General features: G+C 38.2%; 1 protein-coding gene across 1 annotated transcript; it reads left to right on the plus strand.

Annotated features, from left to right (window-relative positions):
* Positions 1-8,573: 8,573 nt before the first annotated feature.
* On the plus strand, positions 8,574-10,956 carry LOC133800705 (aquaporin NIP1-2-like). Its single transcript, XM_062238735.1, has 5 exons — positions 8,574-8,971; positions 9,144-9,368; positions 9,820-10,017; positions 10,324-10,385; positions 10,493-10,956. The coding sequence occupies exons 1-5, from the start codon at positions 8,846-8,848 to the stop codon at positions 10,710-10,712; spliced, it is 831 nt and encodes a 276-aa protein (XP_062094719.1). The 5' UTR covers positions 8,574-8,845; the 3' UTR covers positions 10,713-10,956.
* The last annotated feature ends 557 nt before the right edge of the window (positions 10,957-11,513 follow it).

Consider the following 11,513-nt stretch of genomic DNA (forward strand, 5'->3'; position numbering starts at 1 on the left):
CCCGACCAGCAACATCAAAAAGGAGATTTACTTGACCAGCAACATCAGAAAGGAGATTTACTCGACCAGCTACATCAAAAAGGAGATTTACCCGACCAGCTACATCAAAAGGAAGATTTAGCCGACCAGGTATGTCAGAGTCTAAAGAGTTAGCTTCCAAGTGCCTTCTTTATAGAATCTCAGTAACAACTACAACCAGAATTGCCCGTAACTACTGCGCGAATCTCTCAGATATCCCGAAGTAGTAGCCACGTTGTTGTAATCTAAATTTGTTTATTATTTTATTTAAAATTTGTTAAAACAACCAAGGACCCAATCAAAATGAGAGACATTTCATGTAGACCTAATAGCTTATAAATATAGAGCTCGTGGCATTATTTGAGGGGACTTTTGGAACGGATACTTGGGGCATTCTTGGGGCATTTTCTTAGAGAACTTAGAGAGAGAAACTTTGTATTTTTTTACTTATATTTAAGAAACTTAGTTGGCTCAGGTTCATTTTATCTTAAGTATAATTTCATACATCACAACTCAAAGTAGATTAAGCTATTACCAATTCATTGGGGCTGAACCACTATAAAATTGGGCATGTCATTTTATTTTCTATTAAATTCTTTTAGGATTATTGTCGTTTTTGCATCTACTCGCAGTTGTCCAAAATTGTGGTAAAAAATATTCTATTTAAGACAGAGCAATTTATCCAGAATATTAAGCGTAGCGATACAAAGAGATAGAGGTTGTAACGCCCTACTACCTTAGAGCCGTTACTAAGTGAGGTTAAAATGTGCAATTAACTCGCTAGACGAGGTTTTTAAAGCAAAAGTGTGATTAAACAGTAGTTTAGGCTGTAATCTTTAAAAAGGTACTCTATTTCATTAAAAGTTCAAAAGTTTAACATACGGGATCCCAGAACTCAGTTTATAAAATATTTACAACCCAAAACAATTTTATAAGTAGTTAACCATCAAAACTAGAGTTTGTACAGCCATTTCTCAAAATATTCCCAACCAAAACGGTCGGGTAGGCCAAATATGTACGCGTCGCCCCCACGCTCTCCGTACTCATGGTTGGTTGTCTTTCTCTTTGCCCTTACCTGCAACACAGAGCACCCGTGAGCCGAAGCCCAGCAAGAAAACTCAAACAATACATAACATATGCATAATATACAGTCATCACAGCAGATAGCTCATATCTAGTCAGACAGTCCATAAAATCTAACACATACACGACCATGTCATCCTAGAAGCGTTACCAAAGCTTGGGATCTCGGTCTACACCGTAAGGATATCCCATGTATCCATTGGGGTCTTACCCTAACCACGAGCACTCCAGGTGCTCAGTGGTATTCCCGGCCTCACTGCCGTTCTCGGCCCTTCGCCGTTCATTCTGCTATTTCCACATTTAGCATACTCAAATAACAATCAAATACATAATCATTCATGTAATGCTACATCCTAGCAATAATACAATCTAGGGCCGCGCCCTGCAACAAAACTATGGGCCCAAGCCCTACTCTACGGGTGCTACAGTTCTCTTACCTATATCCCGAGCTTTCGACACCCCAAAGCCACGAGCACGGTCCTCTAACCCGAGCCTCTCCAAAGACCTAGTCACAACACACATAAAACATCCTTTAATACTAATCAATCCCAAAACCACTTCCCGGGACCAATCCCGTACTCTCGGGACCCCTAATTCTCTAAAACAATGCATTGGAGCCACCCCCCGAGTCCTTGGGAAAAAGCCCTAAAAACACAATTTTTGCCTGTCAAAAAATGGCCTAGGGCCGCGGCACTCCCTTCAACGGCTGCGGCGCCCAGCGACTTTCCCCCATCCTGATGCAACCTCGCGCCGCAGCGCTCCTTCGCGAATCCAGATTTCTGGGTTTTTCCTTGCGTTTTTCCCCAAGCCAAAACCATTCCAAATCATCCCAAACAAGTACCTAAGCCCCAAAATCAATTCAAAACCCCAAATGAACCCTTTAACAACTTATAAACATCATAACCAAACTCAATTACACAATCACACCCAAAAATCCACTCTTGAGCTCAAATTTCAGAAACCTAAACCATGGCTTCTAGGACTTAAACCATAGCTTGAAAATTATGAACCACGCTTCTAAATTCTTAAACCACATCAGAAACTAAAATATAAACATGTTAGAACTCTTACCTCAATCAAGAATCTGGTTTGAACCCTTCTCAATTCCAGCCTCCAACCTCTTTCCTCTTGGTTATCCTAGTTGAATTTCCAAGTGAAACCAGCCATATCCCCTTTAGATTTCCACACTCAATCTCTGTAAATTCAGACTTAAAATCAACAAGAGCAGAGCACAAACTCTTACCTCTGAACCACCTTGGCCTAAGCTTGATCTTGGTCACTTCCAACCTCTTGATCCTCCTCCTAAGACTCAAATTCAGCTTCTTTCTTCTGCTTTTCTTTTGTTCTATCTCTAGGTCTCAAATCTTAGCATAAACCAACTATGACCAAGTGTTATACGTATATCCCTTTTTCCTTATACTGAAGGTTTCCTATCTTGTCAAATGACCATTCTACCCTTCCTCAAATATCCCTTCCTAACTAAGCCTCAAGGGCACCTTTGTCATTTCATATCTATATTACAATTCTACCACTTTCCCACCTAAACCTGTTACCCTCAGCGGTTACTAATAGTTACGCAAGTTACCAAATTACCAGTTACCATTAACTCACAAGAACCCAATTACAAAATCCCCAAAACACCCCTGGGCTCCTCCCGAGCCGGGTATAAAATCCTGTTGTGACCTTTGAGTTATCTAGCTCGCTAGGACCGTCTCAGCACATGCATCACATTAATATCACCACACCCACGTGGTACAAATCACATAACATAATTATCACATTTATGCCCTCAACGGGCTAAAATTACCAATTTACCCCTATCATGCAACTGGGGCCCACATGCATATTTATACTACCTAAACATGCATTCTAATCACATACTCATTTAAATTCACATATTATCATATTAATTCACTTATTGCCCTCCAGGCACGCTAATCAAGGTCCTAAACTTTATTAGCAACTTAGAGTGTTACAGAGGTACCATATATAATATAGAATGTATTGATATGGGACACGATGAAAGAAAGAACTTCTGATAATCTCCGTTAAAATATAGATGTTCAACATTCATCAATCGATGGATGTTTGAGACTTAACCTCAATCCTGAAGTGAGTAATGAACTCCTATTTGTGAGTTTATGACTTAAGACTTATCGTGTAAGATTCAATATCCCTACGACTGATATCTTGGAGTCATAGAATTGCAAGTGGCCGAGAACATACTTCACATATATGGAATTTGCTCCTTACATAAATGAAATTGGATTAGTTGTTCCTTTTAGTGTTGATTCGGGGTTTGAACATAGAGCACTCAATTTCTATTAGAGAGCAGAAATTTCATCATGTAATTAAATTTATATAATAATGTTCATTAGAGGATCAATGAAACTAATTGATAAAGACATAATTAGAGAGGTTAACGAACATTAAGACCTAGCTTTGAATATGAACAACTAGAGGATGGCCATAGCTCATGCAATGACTAAATTAATGGACAACTTAATTTAACAAATCATTAAGTATATCCCCGATCTGAACACATATTAAAAATTTATTTTTCAACAATCTTTTAGAAAAATCCAGAACTAAAAATATAAATGTAAGGCTCGACCTAAATGAATATTTAGCTCAAAAATTAGGGTAGAACATTTAAAATTTTGTTCAAGTGTGTCTTTTGTATTATTTGGTAAAGTACAATGGTCTAAGTGATATTTAAACAAAACACTAACATATAATTTTATATTTTTAAAATCACAGGGGTGTAAATGGGTATTTAAGCAATAATACAACCAAGTAAAATGATATAGATTTAAAAAAATATTAGGTTAGTTGTATTTGATTATATTTAGTTTTGTTTTTTAATTATGTTTTATTTTCAAGTTTTTAATTAATTATAATATTGCTATACTCATTTTTGGAGTATCATTACCCATCAGCCCAGATCATGCCTAGAGCCTAGTCAATTGTAACTTTGTATAATTCTTAGGTCAAGCCCAATAACTTAAGCTCACACTCAAATGTAACCCTAGCTCTTCAATATAAATAAGAGGAGAGATGAGAGGAAAAAGGGCGGCAGTGTTTCACAAAGAGAGTTCTCTCCATCTTCAATGGAGTCAAATAGCTAAAAGATAAATATAAATGTAGTCAATGGCTTGCAAGATCAATGATAGTGACTAAGTGGATGTAGGACATCTTTTTGGGGCTGAACCACTATAAAAGTCTCTCTATCCATTATTTCTGGGCACTAGACACATTTCTTATACTTTATTTAGCTCTAAAAACTCTTCTCAATATTATTATTTGGGTGTTAGACGAGTTAACGAAAAAACAAGTCAACATTTTAGTACTTGCATTGAGAGTTGAACACAAGGAAAAAGACGTTGATGTCATTGAAATTCACCCCAGCAACAGGCTGCCCCAAACCATCTCTGTTCACCAATATTTCAGACATATATGAAGAGTAGCTGGCAAATCCACATGTCTGGGGTCGCGATATCTCGGCCGGAGGACCTCTCGCCCAGAGGACCTTTCACCCCGGAGGATCTCTCGCCCGGAGGACCTCTTACCTGGAGAACCTTGGCCCCAAAGGACCTCTCTCCTGGAGGACCTTGGCCCCAAATGACCTCTTGCCTGGACGACCTCAGCCCCGGAGGACCTATTGCGTGGAGGACCTCTTGCCTGGAGGACCTCTTGCCCGGAGGACCTCTCTCTCTCACCTGAAGGACCTCTCGTTCTCGCCTAGAGGACCTCTCACCTGGAGGACCTTTCGCAAGGAGGACCTCTCACCTGGAGGAACTCGGACCCGAAGAACCTCTCGCCCAGAGAACCTCTAGCATGGAGAACCACCTCAGGCTTGGAGGACAACCTCAAGCTTGGAGGACAACCTTAGGCTTGGAGGACAACCTTAGGCTTAGAGGACCACCTCGGGCTTCGAGGACAATCTCGGGCTTGGAGGACCACCTCAGGCTTGGAGGACAACCTTAGGCTTGGAGGACTACCTCGGGCCAGGAGGACCTCGGATAGCTCGACCATGGAGAACCTCAGAACCTTTGAGCATTCCTCGTGCTCGGTTCCTTGATATCCTCAGAACCTTGAGCATTCTTCTTGCTTGGTTCCTAGAGGTCCTCGGAACCTAGAGCATTCATCTTGCTCAGTTCCTAGAGGCCCTCGGAACCTGAAGCATTCATTTGGCTTGGTTCCTAGAGGTCCTTGAAACCTGGAGCATTCTTCTTACTTGGTTCCTAGAGGTCCTCAGAACCTTGAGCATTTATTTTACTTGGTTCCTAGAGGTCCTTGAAACCTTTGAGCATTCATCTTGCTCAGTTCTTGGAGAACCTCGAAACCAGGAGCAATCATCTTGCTCGGTTCCTAGAAAACCTCAAAACCTTCGAGCATTCATCTTGCTCGGTTCCTTGAGGTCCTCGGAACCTTGAGCATTCTTCTTGCTTGGTTTCTAGAGGTCCTCAGACCTTTTAGCTTTCATCTTGTTCGGTTCCTGGAGAACCTTGAAACCTGGAGCATTCATCTTGCTTGATTCCTAGAGAACCTTGGAACCTTTGAGCATTCATCTTGCTCGGTTCCTTGAGGTCCTCGGAACCTTTGAGCATTCATCTTGCTCTGTTCCTGGAGAATCTCAGAACCTGGAGCATTCATCTTTCTTGGTTCCTAGAGAACCTCAGAACCTTTGAGGATTCATCTTGCTCGATTCCTTGAGGTCCTCGGAACCTTGAGCATTCTTCTTGCTTGATTCCTAGAGGTCCTCGGAAACTTTGAGCATTCATCTTTTTCGGTTCTTGGAAAACCTCAGAACTTGGAGCATTCATCTTGCTCGGTTCCTTGAGGTCCTCAGAACCTTGAGCATTCTTATGGTTTGGTTCCTTGAGGCCCTTGGAACCTTTGAGCATTTATCTTGCTCGGTTTTTGGAGAACCTCGGAACCTGGAGCATTCATCTTGCTCGATTCCTAGAGAACCTCAGAACCTTTGAGCATTCATCTTGCTCGGTTCCTTGAGGTCCTCAGAACCTTGAGCATTCTTTTTTCTTGGTTCATAGAGGTCCTCAGAAATTTTGAGCATTCATCTTGCTCGGTACCTAGAGAACCTCAGAACCTGGGGCATTCATCTGGCTTGGATCCTAGAAAACTTTGGAACCTTTGAGCATTCATCTTGGTCGGTTCCTTGAGGTCCCCGAAACCTTGAGTATTCTTTTTGTTTGGTTCCTAGAGGCCCTCGGAACCTAGAGCATTCATCTTGCTTAGTTCCTTGAGGTCCTCGAAACCTTGAGCATTCATCTTTGTCGATTCCTTGAGGTCCTCGGATCCTTGAGCATTCTTCTTGCTTAGTTCCTAGAGGTCCTCAGAACCTTTGAGCATTCATTTTTCTCGGTTCTTGGAGAACCACGGAACCTGGAGCATTCATCTTGCTTGCTTCCTAGAGAACTTCAGAACCTTTGAGCATTCATCTTGTTCGGTTCCTTGAGGTCCTCAAAACCTTGAGCATTCTTCTTGTTTGGTTCCTAGAGGCCCTCGAAACTTGGAGCATTCATCTTGCTCGGTTCCCTAAGGTCCTTGGAACCTTGATCATTCTTCTTGCTTGGTTCCTAGAGGTCCTCAGAACCTTTGAGCATTCATCTTGCTCGGTTCCTGGAGAACCTCGGAACCTGGAGCATTCATCTTGCGTGATTCCTAGAGATCCTCGGAACCTTTGAGCATTCATCTTGCTCGGTTCCTTGAGGTCTTCAGAACCTTGAGCATTCTTCTTGTTTGGTTCCTAGAGGTCCTCGAAACCTGGAGCATTCATCTTGCTCGGCTCCGTGAGGTCCTTAGAACCTTGAGCATTCTTCTTGTTTGGTTCCTAGAGGCCCTCGGAACCTGCAGCATTCATCTTGCTCGGTTCCTTGAGGTCCTTGGAACCTGGAGCATTCATCTTGCTTGGTTCCTAGAGGTCCTTAGAACCTTGATCATTCTTCTAGGAACCACGCAAGAAGAATTTGTCTCCTTAAGTCACTTGGATCTTCAAGCATAAGAATTGGCTAAGGTCCACAAGAAAACTCGTGAGGCTAGGCGCACCAGAATCACTATTAAAAGATCGGCGAAGTCAAGTAATGATACCTCCAAGGCCTAAAGGTCTGTTCCTCATCAAGGGAAACCTGAATAGAGTTCAGACAATAAGTCAGCCTTATGCAACACATGAAGACTGACTTGGGGGGCAATTTTTATACCAATTTTTGGAGTGTCATTACCCATCAGCCCAAATCATGCCTATAGCCTAGTCAATTGTAACTTTGTATAATTATTGGGCCAAGCCCAATAACTTAAGCTCACACTCAAATGTAACCCTAACATTTCAATATAAATAAGAGGAGAGAGGAGAGGAAAATGGGCGACAGTGTTTCACAGAGAGAGTTCTCTCCATCTTCAATGGAGTCAAATAGCTAAAAGATAAATACAAATGTAGTCAATGGATTGCAAGATCAATAATAGTGACTAAGTATATGTATGACATCATTTTGGGGCTGAATCACTATAAAAGTCTCTCTATCCATTATTTATGGGCACTAGACACATTTCTTATACTTTATTTAGCTTTAACAAATCTTCTCAATATTATTATTTAGGTGTTATAAGAGATAACAAAAACGAGTCAACAAATATATTTTAATGATTAAAAATATTTTTCATTTTAATTAGGGTTTTATTTAGTTTTTATTTTTATATAATCAGATAAATTATAAAAGTAAGTATAGTTTGGTTATATTTTAAGTTATTTTGATCAAATTTAAGGTTAGGGATCATTTTAGCAATTTAACAAAATACAAGGTCTCAAAAAATAAATTAAATAAGAGAGGCATTTGTGGAATTTAACTTCAACAAAGAATCTTAAAATGATACAAACCCAATTTATATAATTGTGTTTTAATATTGATTAAATAAATAAAAAAACCCTTAATAAAACAAACAACATCATAGTAAAAGAATGCTGTCCCTAGAAAATATTCTCTTTTTGTTCTTTACCAACCCATATTTTTTTTTTACTAGAATAGACTGAAGCAAACCCCACAATTAAGACATATTGATAATTATTTTTATACAAACGAGAGTCATAATTAAATGTTATCAAAATAATCGCAAACAAAATAGAATATATTTTAAAATAATAAAAAGAGACCCAAGCCAGTTGCCAACTCAGTAATAATATGTAAGAATTATCACCAAAAAGCCAACTAAATTCTCGTGATAATTATCTAATTACTCCGAAAGGTAATAAAAATCAACAAACAAGGTAGCTGCATTTAATACATCAATATAAAATACTTATCAAAAAAGCTTTCTCATTCATGTTTCTGAATTTCCGGTGGGTAGTTGAGGCAGTCTTCAATGCCTTGTGCACTATACAAAATATAAAATAATGGTCTTATTTTTCAATGGTTTCTACTTATAAATACTTTGCTTCTTTTTCTTTTTTCCAACACAACCATAAAACAAAAACAAAGATAAGACAAAATAAAAATTAAATAAGGGTCCTTTCATATTTTGGTCAAAATCGCACTGTACTTAACTTTCCATTCTTTTAGGACGGTGTGCGCGTATATATATTGGAGTTTGCCCATCTGGGTTTTTGCTCACTCCAAGGTTTTGTAAAATCAGAAGAGTCCAGAGGCAACTTCCCTCTTCTCTGTTCTAATTTTCTTTCTCAATCATCTTTTACCTTCTTTTCTTTGGTGTGTGACAGCCACGTCATATCATGGCGGAGATTTCAAGTAATGGACACCATGTCCTGAATGTAAAAGATGGTGAACCAAATCACAACTCTGCCTCTAAGACCAACTCAGATTCAGGGGTTTGTGTCTCAGTTCCATTCATACAAAAGGTGACACCTTTTCTTCTTATGGGTCACTCTTCCTCTTCTTCTTCTTCTTCTTCTTCTTCTTCTATGATCAAAACTTTCAACAGTTGTCTAATTCATTTTGGTGTGTTATTCTTGTCTGTTACAACGTTGATTGATAATTAATCTCGATCTCTTATTTGTCACATATGTACAGTTGTTAGCTGAGGTATTGGGTACCTATTTTCTTGTTTTTGCTGGTTGTGCCTCGGTGGTAGTAAATTTGGCTAAAGATAAAGTTGTGACTTTTCCCGGAATATCCATAGTTTGGGGATTAGTTGTGATGGTAATGGTTTACTCCGTTGGTCATATCTCTGGCGCCCATTTCAATCCTGCGGTCACAATTGCTTTCGCCACTACTAGGAGATTTCCATTCAGACAGGTGAATATATTCTAACCAAAACATGATTATATTAAGCTTGTGTGCAGAATAAGAAAATGACGACCGAAAGTCATAATTTTTTTTGTTATTTTCTCCTTGCTGACTTATGTTACTTGTCTGAAACAAAAGCAGAGTTTTTAACTAGTCATTTCTTAAATAATGCAGTCTAAGTTAATACCCAAATACTTTCTGCACAATTTAAGTAGCATAGGATTCCAACCCATATTTTATTCTACAGGTCAATGACCTATAATAATCAAACTCTCTGTATTTCTCTCTGCTTTAAATGTGCAAATTTAATTAAAAAGAAAAAGTCAAGACTAGACTTTATGCAAATGCGATTACATCCAGAGTCAGATCAAATTTATATGGTTGTTGATCAATGTGGACTTCATAAAAGGAGAGGGTCAAATATTGAGTTGTAATAATATTGTGTTGTTGGGTTTTGTAGGTACCTGCTTATGTAATAGCACAAGTTCTTGGATCAACTCTAGCTAGTGGTACACTTCGGCTATTATTTAGTGGAAAGCAAGACCATTTCTTTGGAACACTTCCCACAGGCTCGGATATGCAGTCGTTTGTGCTTGAATTCGTCATCACATTTTACCTTATGTTTGTTGTATCTGGTGTTTCCACTGATAACAGAGCGGTTAGTCTTATTATTATTATTATTATCACAATGACACGTCTAATATGGTTAGGGAATCAGTTGGCTTAACTCTTCTAACCAAACTCTTGGTTTAATACTATATACTTTTTTTAAAAAAAAAAATTTGTCCAATATCTTCCAAGAATTAACTTTGAATAATTTATTTTATATTCTATTTTTATTCAAATGAGATGGTGACTTATTTTGTTAATAATATTCTACAATGGACAGATGTATGGATCTTTAAATACCCTTTTTACACTTCGTTTTAATTATTTAAGTTATTTAATTTTGTTCAATTTGCAGATAGGAGAACTTGCTGGGCTGGCTGTGGGCTCTACTGTTCTATTGAATGTGATGTTTGCAGGGTAAAACAATTTATATAACTTATTTTACTATTAACCAAACTAATATTTACATATAAAATTAAGGGTCGTGATTATATTCTAATTTAATGAGTTGGGCTTTTAAATAGGCCAATATCTGGAGCATCAATGAACCCAGCAAGAAGCTTGGGTCCAGCAATTGTGGCAACCCAGTATAAAGGACTATGGATTTATCTTGTGTCACCAACTCTTGGAGCCATAGCTGGTGCTTGGGTCTATAACTTAATCAGGTTCACTGACAAGCCACTTAGAGAGATCACCAAGAGTGGTTCTTTCTTAAAAAGTCTAAGGCGTGATAACTCCGGTTGATCAAATAATGGAGTGGAGTCCAAATAAGGACACATCAAACAAATGCTGCTGTCCTTATTTAGTCTCTTTAATAATTATTACAAAGAAGCAGACGAGCTTTGACCTTTTCCTTTTTAGGTTAAGTATCAGCAAACTAGGGTTTATGTTTAATATTAGGCTTAAAATTGTAGAAATTTTGTGTTTCCCATGTTTAAGTCTGTATCCATAGCAAGTGATATGAATGAAAATGTCTTGCTTTTGTTTAGTTTTTGTTATAACTAATGTGACTAAATCCGAGTACTACTTTATTAAAAAAGGTGTAAAGCCAGCAAGGTGGGAAACAAACACGTGTGGGAAAAATGAAAACGATAGAGAAACTTGCACGGAAATAATATGCCTGAGTTGTAGTGGATAAGGTCTTGTATATTTGAAGATCATAACAACTGCTAAAGAATCAGATGAATCTTGATTTTGCATGCCAAAATAGAACGAAAGAGTAAAATACTGTTTTCTTCTAGCTTTTATTTTATTTTTATTAGTTTATTTAATAGTCAGAACATATAAAAGATCGGGTTCACATGGCCATAAGAAAAATATTCCACCTTTATGGTATTATTTATTGACTTCGTAAAACTTGCATGAAGTGCATGTAGGACAACGTATATGGCCATTATGTTCTATCGTAGAAATATTAATAAGAAAAAAGAAACAAAACAATCGTAAACAGGCATGTCTAGATAACTATAAATATACATAGATATGCTCCTTATTCATGGATTGGATTGACAATTACAAAGTCTTTTGACTAGATACAAGATATAT

The sequence above is a fragment of the Humulus lupulus genome, chromosome 9 (assembly GCF_963169125.1).
Source record: "Humulus lupulus chromosome 9, drHumLupu1.1, whole genome shotgun sequence".
In the NCBI taxonomy this organism is placed as follows: domain Eukaryota; kingdom Viridiplantae; phylum Streptophyta; class Magnoliopsida; order Rosales; family Cannabaceae; genus Humulus; species Humulus lupulus.